This window comes from Notothenia coriiceps, unplaced genomic scaffold (genome assembly GCF_000735185.1).
Source record: "Notothenia coriiceps isolate Sejong01 unplaced genomic scaffold, NC01 NC01_scaffold00024645, whole genome shotgun sequence".
In the NCBI taxonomy this organism is placed as follows: Eukaryota; Metazoa; Chordata; class Actinopteri; order Perciformes; family Nototheniidae; genus Notothenia; species Notothenia coriiceps.
Window position 1 is genome coordinate 117,018 of NW_011357346.1, and position 18,588 is coordinate 135,605.

General features: G+C 42.9%; 1 protein-coding gene across 1 annotated transcript in view; it reads left to right on the forward strand.

Annotated features, from left to right (window-relative positions):
* The window catches only part of robo2 (roundabout, axon guidance receptor, homolog 2 (Drosophila)), a 54,282-nt gene that overhangs the window by 19,730 nt on the left and 15,964 nt on the right, over nt 1-18,588 (forward strand). The window contains exons 10-21 of the mRNA XM_010782352.1: nt 544-625; nt 747-912; nt 1,056-1,222; nt 2,436-2,557; nt 4,365-4,596; nt 7,444-7,568; nt 7,662-7,833; nt 8,845-9,033; nt 9,902-9,928; nt 12,744-12,786; nt 16,665-16,792; nt 17,645-17,917. Coding sequence (XP_010780654.1) covers nt 544-625; nt 747-912; nt 1,056-1,222; nt 2,436-2,557; nt 4,365-4,596; nt 7,444-7,568; nt 7,662-7,833; nt 8,845-9,033; nt 9,902-9,928; nt 12,744-12,786; nt 16,665-16,792; nt 17,645-17,917 — 1,726 coding nt within the window. The remainder of the gene's footprint in view (nt 1-543; nt 626-746; nt 913-1,055; nt 1,223-2,435; nt 2,558-4,364; nt 4,597-7,443; nt 7,569-7,661; nt 7,834-8,844; nt 9,034-9,901; nt 9,929-12,743; nt 12,787-16,664; nt 16,793-17,644; nt 17,918-18,588) is intronic.

Sequence of the window (18,588 nt, forward strand, 5' to 3'; positions counted from 1 at the left end):
CTGAGGCCTCTATGGAATATCTATTACGCTTGACAAAGCTGCCGACCACTGACATGTTATTTAATAAATGGAAGAAAGGCACAGGGACAAAAACCAACAAACATCCAAAGTTCCTAAGAGGGATGGAGAGACACGCCAGCTGTCATCGGTCCAGGGGGTTCCAGCAGCCCACCCTAAATTAATTAGCCTGGCTTTGTTGTGGTCGGCAGGACAGTGGGGAAATCAGGAGGGGGAGTAGAAAAGTGATGGAAGGGTGGTGAGTAGAAAATGGAATTCATTAGGAAATTAGCGTCAGCACTTTGAGGCACTCTCAAATGACACACAATTTGGCCAGCACGAGGCTAGCTCATGAAGTCGCCCCATCACTTTTCATTGTTTCAGCGATTGCAAGATAACATGCATTCATTGCTAGTGCTCTCAGGACGTGTGAAATGAAATGGCACTAAAAGGGTTATTAGTAGTGCCATGAAGTGCTGTGTGCTGATGCTGTTAGTGCGTGTGTTTGTTTTTTATTCATATATACATGTGTATCCTACTGTTTAGCTTTCAGACTCTGGAATCTACACATGTGTGGCCACTAGCTCCAGCGGGGAAACATCATGGAGTGCTTACCTGGAAGTCAAAGGTACAAGATGGCGTCATTATTCCATGTATTTAATATACAGGAAAAAAAACGTGTTTTGGAATATGTCAGCTATGTTTATCGTTAGATAATTGGCCTTTTCTGTATTATTCTCTCCATTTAGAAGCAGGAGGAGTGATAGTCATGAAAACCCATGATGAGAAGGAGCTTCCAGGTCCACCATCTAAGCCTCAGGTCACTGATGTGACTAAGAACAGCGTGTCCTTGTCCTGGCAGCCTGGGATGGCAGGAGCATCACCTGTCTCCTCTTTTGTCATTGAGGCATTCAGGTTTGTTTTATGAGTAACATGAAACACCTCACTCACTTGTAAATACCCTCAGTATGAAATGGTATGCAGGTTGAATTATATTTTGTCATGTAAAATACAACTAAAATATTAATATGGAACCACATGTTCCTCTTCCATTGCAGTCAATCGGTGAGCAACAGCTGGCAAACAGTAGCAGACCATGTCAAAACAAACCAGTATACTGTGAAAGGTCTCCGACCCAACACCATCTACCTGTTCATGGTCCGAGCAGTCAACACCCAGGGCCTGAGTGATCCGAGCCCCATGTCTGAACCTGTCAGAACACAAGGTACTTTACATAACATCAGCATGAAATGAATGCTCAGTGTTTACTGCATATATTTATATAAGAACCATAATCACTTGAATTAGTGGAATATGATTCTTGTCTTTAGCTGAGTATAATTTCTGTTTCTACTGATAGGGGAAGGTCAAGTGTGCTCTGCTTCAAAGTGTGATACTTATCAACCCCTCTCAGCAATCTGCAGTGAATTGCTTTACTCAAACACTGCAGAGAACTTTCCAGAGGTCAAATTCTCCATCTCAGCCCATCTCATTAAGGCTACACTTTAGCAATTATGTAGAATAAGCATCTCTTCTTTTGGAAGGCCTAACTGAGTTTGTCTATCCCTGCTATGTTAATGATCATAACTGGAGAAAATGACTGCCTCCAAATCGAGAGAAGATTTGATTACGATGCTGGACAGACCACGGTCTCCAGATTACACTGATATGATAAGTCCCTGGCAAAAAAAGAAGAAGAAAATAACAACATTTGGCCAAGCTCTATCAAATTCAAGCCAAGAAAATAGTAGTCTATTTGAATTGCAGCACATCCTTGGTGTGCTGAGGTGAAGATTTTGAGATGATATAGAAATGAGTTGACGATGGCATGCATTGATGACACAATGGTTTTTCACTTCTTTTTCACTGTTTGTGGCCTGTCTTGACCTTGGAATGTAGCCTGTGATTCATGACCATGCTGGTTTGTCTGAATTAAGTTTTTTGAAATCATAATTTCTGAGTATTTGTATTCCCTTTTAGTAAATAACTCAAAATGTGCCTCGCTTTTACCACACTCACAATCTCATACAATGGAGTTTGTATTGCTTATAACTAGAAACATGTGCAAAACGGGAAATGAGCTGGAAAATAGTGTCATAGTGTCCATTCATGTCCCATCCAATATGTCTGGCTCTGCTCACTCGCAGTTAATTTGTTGATGCGGTTGTTCAGTCAGGCCCCAGTAAGTGTAGACAAGTCACACAACTGAAGAACTCAAGTCTGCTTTATTTTCTACAAACCAGACAGCAGCTTTATTATTTCAAATAAAGTCATGATCACCAAGTGTATTATTCTGTGTTGAAACCGATTGGTCTATTCAGTCACTCTTTTTTTACCAGTCCACCTCTGATGGTGATGAAGCTAGAAACTAGTAGAGGAGAGTGGAAAACATTGGTATTTTCCTTTCTTTTTCTCATTTTCATTTCTTTCTCTCATAGATATAAGTCCTCCTGCTCAGGGTGTCGACCACAGACATGTGCAGAAGGAGCTTGGTGAGGTCATAGTTCGGCTGCACAACCCGGTTGTACTGAGTCCCACATCCATTCAGGTCACATGGACGGTAAGTGGAGCTTTTCTTTTTGCATATAGAATACAATTTACTCTTCACTTTTAGTAAATACATAATTTGTTCAGCTTTACATTTTGCACTAGCAGAACTTTGAATTACATTTTCTTCCTATCAGACCAGTTTTGTGAACCTGTCTGCATTCTTCTTTTCATGTTTGATGGTGTAAATTCCAGTCATAAAGCCAAGTTTATATTTTAGGATCCCCTTTGAAGACAAAAAAGTGTACCTCGAGGCTACCATTTCTTATGTCAGGACATTTCAGTCTGGTTGTTTCCTTCGACTGCAGCTTTGAAAACTGTAATTTGTGACTTAAAGTAAATGAACATCAAATTGCTGAAAAATACTTTCTCTTAACCACATTGCACATCAAAAGAGATGTCAGAGACATCTGGTTGTTCATCAATCTTCCGTTTGTCTTCAGCTGCTTCCCTTGAAAACAAAGGCCTTGCATGGATAGCATCTGATTGAAATTAATGTTTGTGAATACACATTTTCCTGTTTTCCTACCGTCAGGAGATGATGCATTAATCTTCACTCACTCATAAATACAAACAAAACAAACATACATCTGCTCTTTCACCATCATATGCACATGTTTTGTGGTGTTTGCCTCACAACATGAATCAAACTATTACCTTAAACAAGGCAGTTACGGCATCTGCTAAAATTGTTTTTATTTCATTGTATGCTAATGAGGTAAAAAGGCTATTTATATTATTCAAAGCTGAGTTGGTCTTACAATGTGTTCATTTATTTTCCTCATGGGGCTATGAATCACTCAGTTGCAGGTATGTACAGTATACACCTATCACATAGTGGCATAGGGTGCCTGTTTCCATTTCCAAATGAACCACATTAGCTGTTTTCCTGGTGACATGTTTATTGACCCCTGTAATAAGTCTTACCCCACGACTTGTTAGCAAATGTAATACTAAAGCATTGCTTTATGATTGTAGTGTACAATCGACAAAAAACATGCTACCTAATCAATCAGGGGCCAGTAAACAGAGAGGCCACTCTCAGAGAGCTTTTATATTCCCAAATCATTCCATTTATAAAAGTCACGCACCAAGCAGGGGATCCATTTTGCTGATTTACTCTGGCTACACTTGCGAAAAACAGCTGCTTAATATCCCACTTGAAAGCCGTGCTCACTTCTTCTACTGTTAACAAGCCATTACAAAGAGTTATGCACCCGCACCTCCTCCGCATAAATTAAGCATTTTCTGTCTAGCTAAATGGGTCCAAGTTTTAAGGGAGGGTCCTTTGTGGGTTGCAAGGGGCTATCAGGTTTCCAGTGTCTCCATCTTTTCTATGGGACAGATCTGCTGTTATCACCACTGCTGTGTGTGCCCCTCATGTCCCCAAGGTATCTGTGTATGGTGCTGCATAAACATCCTCAGCCTCAGAGCCCAACTAAAATGTGATGGGACTTGCTTTCCTGTGTCACTAGTTAGAATTTATAATGCTTATGGGACATGTGTAAGTCCTTTAAGGTGGCATTAAAGAAAGTATTTTAATAGACGAGGGAACACTTTGGGCTGGGAGCTGGGTGTATGAGGTAATGTCAGTGTTAATTGAGCTAATTGTGTCAACGCTGTTGATAAAGGGCCTATTAAACAAGCAACAGCCTCTAAACTGTCACAAATGCAATCTTGTGAGAAAGAGATACATGCCTGGAAAACATCTTTTTTTTATTATCTAGTGGCTGGCCCAAGATTGCATCTACCAATTTCCTCTGAACGGTTCTTTTTGAACTGGAATACAACATTCATCTTGTCATCATTCACTTTCTAAGGTGGATCGCCAGTCCCAGTTCATTCAGGGTTACAGAGTCCTGTACAGGCAGACCTCAGGACTACCTTCCCCTGGACCCTGGCAGATGCAGGAAGTGAAGGTCCCTTCTGAGCGCAGCGTTGTCCTCTCTGGACTCAAGAAGGGCATTGTGTATGAGATCAAGGTCCGGCCTTATTTCAATGAGTTTCAAGGCATGGACAGTGAATCCAGAACAGCGCGGACGACTGAAGAAGGTATGAAGAAAAAATGCTGAATATTTTTACATTATATTGGGAGCAAAACAACAAAGTGTACACAAATGTGGAATGACTGTAGAAACATGACCCTGTAGGCTCCTTTCATGTTGGTTTTTGTCATAGTATCACAGGCAGCACTGCCCCTCTTTTTTAAAACTGACTATTGAGGGTGTATGTGAATGCATGTGTGTGTGTCTGCATGTTTGTGGCTGTCGGTCTGACCTTCCTGCTGTGCTTTTTTTGTGTATGATTGGTGGTGTTGCTGCCAAACTTCTTCTAATCCATCACCCAGCAGCCACAGGCCTGAGCTGTGATTGGAGACAACAAACACTTCCTTCTGCGAAGATGATCTGTCGCCCAAAGCATGATACATACAGGCTCTGACAAGGCCACAAAGCAGCGTGGCACAATATCACACACAAACACACACACACACAGGTCTGTGTTTGAATGAATTCACTATTTTGACCTATGCCAAAGCCGAAATGCATCCAACAGCACTGAACACGCCCTGCTTCATCCTTCGAGTCTAATAACTGAATTTAAACTATTATGTGATCTGAAATAAATAAACACAGGACATTCGCACAAAAGCACAAAGAGACAAATACAGATTCCATATACTGAAGACAAAGCCCATCTTGCCACAACATATTTAGCCCTGCATGTATAAGAGACAGTTCACATCCTGTCCATGTGACAGGCCCATTTATTTTCCCTTTCTCAAAGGGACAGTATCTCCTGTGGCCAGCCAGTGCACGCACTGTTGTAGTGGAACACGTTACAGCTGTCCCAGACACACACAAACAGAAAACGCATACATGCCAGCACACCGCCTCTCCCGAAGCCCTCCAGAACCTGCATGTTCCAGCTATTACCAATGCTGATAATGCTCCCTGCTTCTGCTCTATCTGCATCCCAGTCCCTCAGAGAGCCCAACCACTTTCTATTTCTGTCACAACCCCGCTGCCCTCCCTGGTCATAGATGATATACTGTCAAACACACAGCTCTAGGCTCCTCAGAGACCCTGGGACTTCTAAGAAGGGCAGTTAGATGGATAGTGAAGTCTTGGTCAGAGGGTGATTAAAACGTAGGTTGTCCATTAGCTAATACAATTAAATAATCCCCAGAGCAGGTACGGACGGATGCAGCGTTACAGTATGCTCAGCGCTTCAATTCTTTGTCCATCTTTCTACACTCCCTCCTCCTTTTTCACAAATTCTCTCGCTCTCCATCTGGACAGTCATCTCATAGCTGATAAATATACTCTGGTCGCTTGGTTAATGATTCTCACAAAGGAGGCCCATCTTTTATGCAAAACTATGCTTATTTATGGGGAAAGAATACAGTGATGTTGTTGTAAATGTTCATTTATAGCAGACACATTTTTTGACAAATATCTTTGCGGGAGGTCCACTGGTGTCCTCCCACACATCCTACCGTTTTCCATATCATTATTGGTTTTTAATATGATATGTTTATATTACTTCATAATTCAACACAGCACCCTGCGTGTGTGAGAGACGGGGGGTCACATTCCTGCCTGCCATACATCACTCTGCTAATGGCTCTATTAGGACAGCCTCTGGGGCCTCTATTGAAAAATGTGTATTGTTTAGCACAAATATGCATGATAATAAGCTGTTAAATCATTCATAACATTAACTTTGAACGACATTGCCTCTGATTGCTGCCACGCACCAATCCAGCACTTTGTCACCTGGATGTAATGCAGCGTTGGAGAGCCCTAAGCAGGATGGTTGATCAGATGCTCCCTTGGTAGATAGTTTCTAATCTGGCCAAGGTGTTGGGTTCATCATTGGACCCATTCATCTTCCGCGATGCCAGGGCCTTCTGTCTCTCTGGGGGCCGGTGTGGCCAATCGTGCTGAGGGATGAGCACAGATTTACAGGGTGACACGTGCCATTTTGGATGGAGGCGAGGTGAGGGAGAGGCAGCCCAGGAGTAATTGACCTGTCAGTATTCTGCCGTGGTGCCGCTCCCCTGCCAGCCACTGCGGAAATGAGAAAACATTATTTTTAAAGCGTTATTTCCAGCTGGACCGACTGTTATTTATTTTTTCCTGTGTTACACCTTGTGGGGTCAAAAGATTGTAGCCATCAGAATAACAACAGAGTGAGGTTTATGAAAGCGTGGACTTGTCTTGTTTGTGTCTGCCTGTGGATAAAGCCAATTCATTTAGATGTGCCTCGCTCTGAAGCTTCCCTCTGATCCTTACCTACTGGCTTTAGTTTCATCTGGTTGATCGATGGAACCAGTCAATATGTTTACTGAGACTTTGCTTCCTTCCCCTAAAATGTATTTTTTTTTTCATATTTCCTTCTCGTCCAAGCTTCATCCTTTAAGCTCATTGACCCGCATGCCGCCCTGCTCATTCAGTGCCAAAGTCTTAGCTTGACTGAGAGCACTTGCCTGACTGTGCCAGTCCGTCATTCCACAAATCAATACCGGTATTGTCTGAAAAAAATCCACCAGGCTGGAGCAGAGGATGAGATATTAAATCATAGTGAAACGTTAAAGATAGGCTATATTCATGTCAGACCTGCCCTGGTCTTAATGTAAATCCCCCTCTAATGAGACATCTTGACAGCCTCCAGCCACCTGTGAAATCCCAGAACAGAAACATTCTTTGGAAAAGTGTGTATGTGTGTGAGTCTGGTTTTATGAACGTGCTTTTCTACGTATATATGTACGAGCTCCTGTTCCATGCAAATGTACACTACTGCTGTGCATCCCACTTTTCCTACATACTCTTGTTCTGCCTGGGCACCATCATAGTGCATTTGATTGTTGACCTCTTTATTTTGTTTGCCCTTTTTCAGCTCCCAGTGCCCCTCCTCAGCAGGTTACAGTCCTGACCGTGGGAAGCCAGAACAGCACTTCCATTAGCATCTCGTGGGACCCCCCTCCATCAGACCATCAGAATGGCATCATCCAAGAGTACAAGGTTTGTCTCAGCGAGTCAGCTTGGATTCTCCTTTAACTGATACAAGGACAAATGGAATCAACTGTCTGTCTTTTTCCCCCTTCTCTTCTTTAGATCTGGTGTCTAGGGAATGAGACACGTTTCCATGTAAATAAGACCGTGGACGCAGCCATTCGCTCAGTGGTGGTTGGCGGGATGCAAGTTGGAGTGGTGTACCGGGTAGAGGTGGCTGCAAGCACAAGCGCTGGGGTTGGAGTGAAGAGTGAAGCTCAGTCTATCAGCATCGGTAAGAACGATTGATAAAAAGCATTTTCAACTTTTCAACATCCAAGTTTTTCCCCTACGTCAACATCAGTGTTCGCAAAAAAAATCAAATTGGTCGATTTCAGCTAAATAAAATATTGTGAAATTCTAGAAATTCCCATATGGAAAATATTGTTAAAATACCACTTTTTTGATATGTGGCCTGACCAAAAATGATTTATGTGGAGCTGAGGCAGATTGTGCCTGATTTGACCCATAACTGATGGCTTGGCCTGTAGCATGTTCTTATTTCCCCAGTGTCACTCACATAATCCATCTCCGAGAGCCGAGCCTGAAGCTTGGATTTATATTATCTTGTGTGTTGGCGTGTCTGGATGCGCGAATGAGTGTGCGTTCATGTGGTTGCACAGTTATATAAAGTTGACGAGCATTCGTGCAGCTTTGCATGCATGCGCACATGATATGTAGGTTTCATGAGTGTTTATCATTTCCTGTCAGTGTGTTGGAACATTTGTTTTTGCTCTCAGTCTTATCACGCTCCGAGAAATAGTGTCAAGCACAGCAGTCACGTTGAGCTGCAATTGGAGATCAATAAATACCGGGATCCTCTTATTTCACACGGTGTGTTTTACCGACAATGGAGTGAATTAGGGGCTGAGCTAAGCAAGCAACCTGTTCACCTTGGGGTTTGTTATAAGCTTTTAGGCTTTGTCTTTTTCATTCAAAGCATTATATTTCACTGCACATCCTTTAGATCTGTGTCCTGCTCCCTTCAACAATATCTCAGCTAAAATCATCCAACCTACTTTCTTTGAGCTGACTCTTGCCCTTACCCTGCCTTGATGTATCGTTGGCTGTTATTTCTGCTCAGTTAAAATCTAAACATGTTTTATGCCATCGGTATTGCAGGGTTGGATGTGATAATTAGAACCTAAACCAGCAAAACAAGCACATCAGTATGGCTATGTTCTGTTTCTCTCTAGTAGCTATCCACTTAGCATCCCATTAACATTGCTTATCCTTGTGCCCTCAGGTAAAGAATTCCGGGACGTCATTATACATGGAAACCGGAACAACAGCATCACAGAACAGATCACTGATGTGGTGAAACAACCTGCCTTTATTGCTGGTATTGGAGGAGCCTGCTGGGTCATCCTCATGGGATTCAGCATCTGGCTGTACTGGAGGAGAAAGAAGAGGAAGGGTCTGAGCAACTACGCAGGTGAGACTGACATTACGCTCTTATTATATCCCCATCAAACAATGGACTACTCTTCTCTCATTTATGTTTTCTTTCAAAGATGATTCTACTCGATCATCACTCTGTCTTAATGAGTTCAGTTTTGCTAAAACATTAAAGCAGCTGCTAGCAGTATGGTTGGAATTGCTACGGTTTAAAAGCTCAACAAGGAGACAGATGTCGGTGTGAATCATTTCCAGAGGGCTATAGTTTTTTCCACAAATCCACCCACGGTGTTGGTTCATAGCCCAGGGTGGTCGAGCTGAGTGGGCTGACTGGACTCTCTGCTGGTCACTGGAGCTGGAGTTTGTCCAGCTCTCTTCCCACACACAGACCCCGACGTCTTACTGACTGACCCCCAGTCAATACTAGCAACCACTTAGTCCACATGCACCGCCAAGGGCACAGTATTTAATTAGAGAGCAGAACATGGTAATGAACTGATACATAATGTTCTAGGCAGTGCAACCGAATATGTTAACATCCTGCCTCAAAACTAGCAGAAATCAAGAGAAAAACACATTTGTTTTGCCACTTTCTCTTATCATTTCAAGCCATAAAGACTATTCCGATTGGCAGTCTATAGAAGCTGTTTTGTTTGTTCTTCATTTCTGTTTGTTGCATTTATGTGTTTGTGTGTTGTCTTTGGTTTGTGCCACCGTCTCTGCACCTTTGAGCTGGTTGCTTTCCTGGCTGTCGTTCTGCACACTGGGTGCTAATGTGGTCTTACATTCTGTGACCCTCAGCATCTCTTGGCTTGACCCGGTCCCCAGTGAGCAGATACCCCCTAAAGCTCCGCTTATTTCTGCAGGCTTTTAACACACACCTTCTCTGTCTTCTTGTTTTGCAGTTCAGTCCTTCACCTTCACCCCTGCAGGTACTGTTCATTTGTCCCGCCTCCTCACCTCCCCTCAACGCAGATTCATCTCCTGCCCGCTTATAGTCTATATGCTTGGATTGTGAGACTCGTGGTCATGGCTAAATGGAAATCTAAACTTGATAACCATGAAGGCGTTTTATACAACCAGACAAGCACATTTACAAGTCAAATACATCTAGATTTTCTACTAGCCATGACCAGAGGCCTGCAAACTGGCACCTTTATCCCTGCCAAACGTACAGCCTTATTTATCTATTGTGTTGTATTTGTGTTTTTGTCAGTTGTGGACTCTGAAGTATCATCCTGTCTCTTGTGTTTCTTTTTTTGTCTTGTGGTCAAAGGGTGACACTGCCCATTTGTTCTCTTCCTCCAATAACCTATTCATCTTTCTTTTTTTTCTAAGACTTGGATCGTGTTGTAACTTGTATTTATTCTTCTCCTTTTGTGTCATTTAGGCAGCTGAGTGGTATATTTGATTTGTTCCCCCCTTTCCTTTTGTCTATTTTTGTGCCAATTGTTTGTTTCGAGTGGCACCCTTCAGTGTTAAAATCATCCATTGACTGTCTGTGGATTGAGTTGACTGACAGCCTGTCTAAGACTAAACTAAATAAAAGGATTTGTCTGCCTAGAGGCCTTTCTAATGTATAGTATCAGTGTTGCTGATAGGCGTGGTGCAATGAGTCAGGGGTCAGCAAATTGCCCTTCCCTCTGTTTTCTGGATTAACAGACAAACGTAACTAACACATTTTTTTTGGTAAAGCATATACGTGTTCCCTGTTGAGCCTACGGCGAAAAAACCCATTTCACTCTGGCCTTTCCTCAGCAGCTGTGGTAACAGATTATACATTAATATATTAGTGAAACTTGTCTGGTTAAAAAAATGGAGGCACACCTCCGAGAAGCAAGAGAGGAAGCAGGTAATTACACTAAAAGAGTTTAGAGTGGCAGGCACAAAACAAGGTCAAATATCGCAGAGATTATAGAGTTAGAGTGAGGTGATATTTGGAACCTGAGCCAGCGTGCGGCTGAAGAGTCTTGCAGCACTGCTCTTCTCTGTATTGACAATTAGTTTATGTATCTAGAGTGTCCTGTCTCAGCCTCCTAAAGCTGTCAGTACAGGAAAGGTAAATCAACACACTGTTGAGGCGCACGTCCAGCAGGAAGGAGATTTGATGGAATTGTTATACGCTGATTATGACCACCCCCCCGTAATGCTTATTAAAGGGGATTAATCTGTATTCATATTGGAGAAAGTGCTTATCTGGAAGACGGAGGCGAGAAGCACAGCTATGCCGCCGTGTCACTCTGGCTAACATAAAAGTATTGCACAGCAGCCCAGAAATGTGCCTGAGCACAGATATGGACTTCAGAGGCCTCCCCGCTGCACAGCCTCCCCTCGCCCCCACCTCCTTCTCCTGTCAGTCCTCTCTGAAACCACAGAGGATTCTCTAATGCAAGTTTGTTGGTGCTGGAACAAAGAGAAATGGCTTTTGCTATGACTGAATAATGGATGCAAACTCTGTCTCGAGCTGTTAAAGCTATTTTTATTCAGGCACTCTTCCAATGTTGGTTTTATCTGAGTAAAAGCTTTGTTAGCAGTACATTTTTGTAATTCCACTTGCTGGTATTCAGCTGCTTAAAGCTTCATGCAGTAAATCCACATCAACTGTTATGGCATGCATACTAGACACATTTTTTAATATGGGTGTCTCTTGTTTGACATCCAAAACATTTGTTCATGAGAGAGAAAGTAGGATTAAACAAGCTTAAGGTCATGTTGATGCATTAAAATACTTATTTAGCAGCCACTGTAAAAAATATTGTAATAGCTTCCTCTCCCTGTCATGTGTGACGTCAGCCACAGAAAAGCCCCCTCTTTTGCCCATGCCTAGGCTTGTTGTGGAATCAACGTGAATGAAACAGAAAAGAGAGGCGGAATGTTCAGCCCCCTTCTCTCTTTAATCTACATCTGTGGAACAAATGAGCCAAATTACTAACAGCGCTCCCTCTCTCTGTTCAGTAAACCAGTTCTGTTTTTCCCTCCTCTCTTTCCCCCCCACATGAGTATGAGGTGATTTCCAAAACTCTTGCTGCTTTCCCGTGTTTCCTGTGATCCATTGAAGTTCTTACATGCTTAGAACTCGCGATGCTGCTTTGTCATCATGGTGGTTGAACAGAGATGAAATGGATCCTTCACAGCCGTCTCTCACTTTGAGCCATGGAGTTTTACTAGCCGCTGACAGAGAGCGGGCCTTGTTATCTATAGATCACTGTAATAGAACAGGCCACATGCATGGCTTGTGGGGAGCCCTGCAAGCCCAAGGATCAGTAACTCAGCCTCCATGCTTGCAGATAGAAAACCCAACGTGATTAATGAGCCCTCCGCCTGTTCTAATCATTTTTTGGCTGAGATTTAATCACAAATCTGATAATAACTCAGCAGCAAAATAAGAAAGATGAAATGAGATTTGCTTCTCATCAGGCATCTTGTCCTTGAGGAGCACATGACGTCTCTACTTATGCAGAGCAAAGCAATATGCAATTCTCATCATTGCACTTTTTTTTTTTTTTTTCATGAAAGGCATCGGACGCAGAAGGATCCCTTAGTGAATCCATCAACTATCTAGCTGTATTTAAAAAAGAACACATTAATACATTTCTGTTGAAGGACAAACTGGACCACACTGAAAAGAAACTATCTCATCTTGATCATGGGAATGAATCCTGGTTGATTGCTATGTATTATACAATAAATAATTAATGTTTGGCTTTGTTTTTTTTCCCTCTTTTCTTCTTTCTTTTCTGATTTTAGTGACTTTCCAGAGAGTCGATGGTGGTCTGATGAGCAATGGAAAGTGAGTGTCCCTTCAGAGTCTTAACAACCACAATCAGTATTTGAATGCAATATATACAAATTCCCATTATTATTTCTTTCCTGAGCTCTACACAATATTTCCTCACGGATCATGTGTTTAGTCCAAAGCATGTTTTATTTGACTTTACTCTGATAAATGACTGATTCATTGATATATATCCAATACCTGTTTGTATGCCTGCCATGCAAACCTGCGTGCAAATATACATTTCTACCACATCTCCCTTTCATGCATCGATAGATGGACTCATAAATCTCTTCAGCAAAATTAACAGAAACAATTTAAGCAGAGAGTGCTTTTATTTTGTCATTTATCTTCTGCTGCTAGCTACCGGCATCCCAGAAGCCCTCTGGAGTGATAAATTTGCCTGTCACCTTGCGTGGGCGGCTTGGATCTGAGCACATGTAATAATGTAAAAATAATTACCCAGGGGAGAGGTGTGTGGAGGTACCCCGCTTGCACCCCCTTACAGCCTGCTCCATTTCACTGTGTGTTAGTGCGAGAGAGAGGGGCTACAGAGAATAGAGCACATCTCAATGACACCAGTTACTGAGCTTTTTTGAGTACTCAAGAGACTCCCTTGAGATTTCCAGGCTTCTGTCTATCTACTGCTTATCACACCTGACTAGGTAAAGCCTCCAGATCTCAAACACTCGCGGATAGATTGCCAACTGAGTCTGACCCTGCGCGTGTCTTGGCTTTTTGAGAGTGTTCTGCAGTCTGATTGCAGAATGTTATGTCTATGCTTTTTCTCTTACTGTGTGTATGACTGGAGTCCACAATGAACAACTTTGCCTATATTGTTCTGTGAGCTGCCAGCATGCTCTCAATCAATTAGCCACGCCACTTGCCATGCCTTTTCTCATCTACTTTCTGCTGCAGTGTTTTCCCTTCAATTTTCCACTTAAGTGGTTCTGGTTCTCATTTCGTTGAATAGAATTTGAAATGTCTGTTTTTGTGGCGCTCTGTATTTGTCATATCTTTAGTCAGTTTCAGCGATTGCCAACGTTTTCACAGCACTGGAATAACACTCAGTCTGGAACTATAACACGAGCCTCTGATCCGTTAGTCACTCTAGTGCCATCAAATCCCAGATGTTGCCAGTTGCCCATCTGCCCTGAGAGTGAGAATGTGTAGCACAGTATCAGAGGAAAATGTGTTCATTTGTTACATGAGATGTTTATTGCATTAATTAGACAATAGCAAATGAAGCCGCGTCTGATTTCAGTTTCTCATTGGCTCCTGCCAAATTGCCCTGACTGAACAATTACATTTAATCGATCACAAAATAAATGATTCATGGAAGATGAATAGGCTGCAGATTGGTAGACCTGGACGGCTTGACTTTGGCTGCTCAATTGAAATTGATAAAAGCCGATAAAGGCTCATTCCTTATCCCCGTGCCAATAGGGAGATGCTAATGAGAGGTATAAATAACGTCCTACCACGGCACTGATCAATGTTTTAGCAAAGCAGAGCCCCCCTTATTGGCAGGGAAAATGGGCTGAGCATCGCAGCGAACAGGTCTGACTAAAACTGTTGTTATGGAGATTCCTTTACATCTCAGGATCTGAATGCTAAGTAACAGCATGATCTCTGAGAGTTCATCCAAAAAGTAATCAGTGTTTCTCATTGGGCTAAGTGTTAGCTAATGTCTAGACTTTTAATCCACATTCCATTCACTAGTCCGTATGACCATAAACGCCTGATTTATGAAGTTGCTTTGGAATTAATATCTCTCACTTGGCTTATTTATGGGAAGCTCAGTGTCAGGCATCCTCGGCAGTATTTATGGTTTCCAACCCATCGCAAGTAACTGGAATGTCTAATAGGAAGAGGAAACGCTCTAAATCAAATTTTATCTGCCAAGGTTGCCATCCATCTTGGGTTGGGCAGAGATTAAAAGTTAGGTGTTGTATGACACAGCATACATCCCCCATCCACTCCCCATTACACACATCCGTGCACACACACACTCACACACACCCTTTATAAATATAAATACCCAGTAGTAATCAGTCATATTGTAAATATCCTAAACAGAAATAAGGCAGCCTCCTTGTCTCTCTCTGTGGTTCGGGGGTGGGTTAAGGGGATAACTCGCGTTGAGACAAGACAAAGACATGGTCTTCTACTTTAGAAGGTTTTCATTTGTGTTTTTGTATATCCCTTTTTTCCAGCTGTTTGGAATTTATAATATGAAAGATGCTGAGCTTTTGAAGATGTGGAGGATAGAAGATAGAGGAGCTGGATGTATAAGGGGGAAATAAAGGGAAATAGGGTTAGGGAAAGATGTTAAGGCGAGAGAGAGTGATGGCAGTGGGGAAACGTGGTAGCAAGAAACAGAGGTAGAAGGACAGGAAGAGATGTATTACCCTATAAAAGTGCATGTGTCTGATGCACAGCCATCAATTTGAATGACTTGTCTCCCCCGAGGGCCTGTTTTGGCATTCAGGAACCACAGCGAGGGCTTGCCAGGGCTGCAGTTCATTTGGACTCCCCCTTCTTCTCATTAGAACCTGTGGCTGAGGGAAAAACTGACTGCAGCGCGCCCATTACCTGCACTTGTCCTTAGGGCTTGACTCTCTCCCAGTCCCCCAGAGCCAACACGTCACCCTGTTGGAGCCCCATCAGGCAGCCAGGCTGCTAACTACTTTGCTCTGCAGCTCCTCAGAGTGCACATGTGTATCTGTAGTCTGCTACATACAGCACTGCCGGGCACTGACAGCGGGGTGTGCTGTGATTCTGTGGAGGCAAGGCCATCAGCTTCAACACATGTAGTGCTGCTCTGACCGTTGTGTGATTTCTCACGGGGAAATGAATAAAAGAGACAGCAAAACTCCTTTGATATTTTTGTTGGAAGTATTTGGCTGCTTAAAATGTAAAATTCAATCATACATTGTTACATTTCTGTTACATGTCGATAATGTCAATGGATAGTAAATGAAAAAAAATAGGTTATGATGTTTCAAGGACTTGACACATAGACAAAGACATTTAACCTAATCTCTCATTCTCATTGAGCTCCATCTGTGTTATCCATGGTAACGAGCCTCAGACGTGATTGTACAGTAAAGTGGTCCTAATGGCCTCTCAGCAGTCACCCATGACAGGTTAAAGTCTTAATGACTGCTTTTTATGGTTCTCACCCCCTCAGGAGGGACACAACACCTGTTAAATGGCACTGCCCTCTACCATATGCAGGCACCCCACAAGTGGGTCGGGTGCACCATGGTGGGGATAGGGACGAGTTTTGAGGTCTCATCAAATAAGATTTAGACTGTCTGGACATCACCACGAGGGGTTAATGGGAAAACACAGCAGAACGTACAAGATATTAATGAATAAGGAAATGTACGTGTGTGTATCAGCGTGCACTGCTGCACGTGTGTGCTGAGAGCAAATACATGCATTAGTGTCTCCACAGTGGGCTTTTGCATTGATAACTCAGGGAATGTGACAAAGACACAGCAGGAGAAACAGAGAAATAAAGGGCTGTGTTTGCCTGAAGGAATTCCAACTTTGTGAGACGAAATGTCTCCGTACAGTATTTCTTCCTATCACAGAAGTGTTTCATTAGCTTCAGAGGCTTATGGCAAGCTTATCTCACACAAACACACATTGTCGTGCAGAGAATAACATTTAAATATATGTTTTTTTGTTGTTGTCTGCATATTGCCTCGCTGTTGATTGCTGTCATGTTTTGGTTGTTTAATTTGGGAATCCCGTAACATAATGCAGAAATAAACCACGCACGATAAGTAATGAGGGATGTTTTTTTGTACTAAAAGCCCTCATATTATAGTAATTTCACAGCTTAATTTTAATCTAGTCTTTTACCCTCTGTTTCTGCCTAGCCGGCCGGGCTTGCTAAATTCCAGTGACCCAGGTTACCCCTGGTTAGCGGACTCTTGGCCTGCCACCAGCCTGCCTGTCAACAGCAGCTCCGGGGGACCCAATGACCTGAGTAACTTTGGCCGAGGAGGTAAGTGCCCCGATGCTTCCCAAGGTGCTCTGATAAAAAGACTTTAGGAGATGAAAGATGATGGCCTGCCTTCCATTCTGTTCTACCTGAGCTCCTGTTCTTCATCATGTATCCAAGATGTATACGTATGCATATCACACGTGTGCCTGGGTATATATTTATATATCACATCAGAGGACAGCTAGAGCATTAACAGCAGGCCTCCCCTGTCACCAGGCTGAGTAATGGCAAACAGTCCAGCCTGGTGTCATAGCCCATACCTCAGAGCGAGGGAATGTGCGGGGAGAGACGGCAGAGGAGCAGGGGGTGGGCGGGTGTTTGAAAGGATGGTCTTGAGCAGCCAGTCGTGAAGGACAGGCGCAGCTTGACTGGCGCAGATGCGGACACTTCCGCCATGGCTCTACATCATCTCCCCTTCACTGGGCATGCAAACCATGCGCCATGAGGAGAGTCTGCTCTCCAAAGCTCTCTCTCCCTCCCTCCCTTCCTCTGTCATCACACACACATGCAGAGCCGCAGCATAATCCCCCGTGTTTATGAACAGAGAAAGGAAGCACGTGAAATATCCACATCTAACTGGAATTCTATTGTTTGTTTTGATGAAATAAACCTGTTACGTGCAGTTTGTATCATGTGAGCTGACCTAAAAGCACAAAGACCCAGACTGTAATTCCATAACACACCGGAACCATGTGCACTTGAATCTCATGTCACGACATTGCTAACCCTCTTCTATTTATCAGCAAATAAATATTTATTGAATTACTCCAGGGTTACAGGTGAGCTTAAAAATTTTTTTTTATGACAGCTATCGCATAACCCACCTGACACACACACTATTTCTCTTTTCAGATCTTCCCACTGGGCAAGGAGATAAGAGTGGCACCATGCTCTCTGATGGAGCCATCTACAGCAGCATAGACTTCACCACCAAAGCCAACTACAACAGCCCTGGCCAAACATCCCAGGCCACTCCCTATGCCACCAGCCAGATTCTCCACTCCAGCAGCATCCACGAGCTGGCGGTGGACCTGCCCGAGGCCCAGTGGAAGGCCTCCCTCCAGGCCAAGCAGGAGATGGCTAACCTGGGGTACGCCCTGCCTGACAAGAACTCCTGCAACAACAGTAAGCTACACTGCGGAAATGATGTGTTCACAGCCATCTCGGGGATGTCGTTATCTAGAGATGGTTCTTATTCTATTACATCAAAAACAACATGATTTAACAGGTTAAAAGCCACACATTTTAACAAGAAGACCATTTGGAGTTTAAACTTATCCATCAAAGTCTCTGTAACCTTTCTAAACAAACTGTGGCTCAGGGAGTTTGTCTTACAAAATTGTAATTTTCCCCATCAGCCATCATCTTGGTTTCTTTCCAAGGTTGAATAAACATCTCATGAAGGAGTAGTTCAGTTAAGTCATCCATCCCTTTTCTTGCTGTATTTTCATGATAGTACTACTCCTCCTTCAGTGTCAGAGTAATTGCCAATCCATTTTAGCTTGACTAATGTTTAAGAAAATAATCCAAATTAATTACCGTGGATTTGATGCAGGATTTTTTAAAGCCTAGTGGAGTTTCATACTTTAGGTGTAATGAGTATTCCTCGGCTGTATTCTAAGTAATATCACATATGATTAAGTATGATGAAATCTCTCTGAAGGGGTGCAAATATTTCATTAAGAGCTTCGCTATCGACTAATTTTTTCAACTGAAAATTGATTCAAAGATTAGCGCTATGTTTTTTAAATCATCAACACATCCAAATGTGTCCTGCCAATGCACAGTCGGTTGCA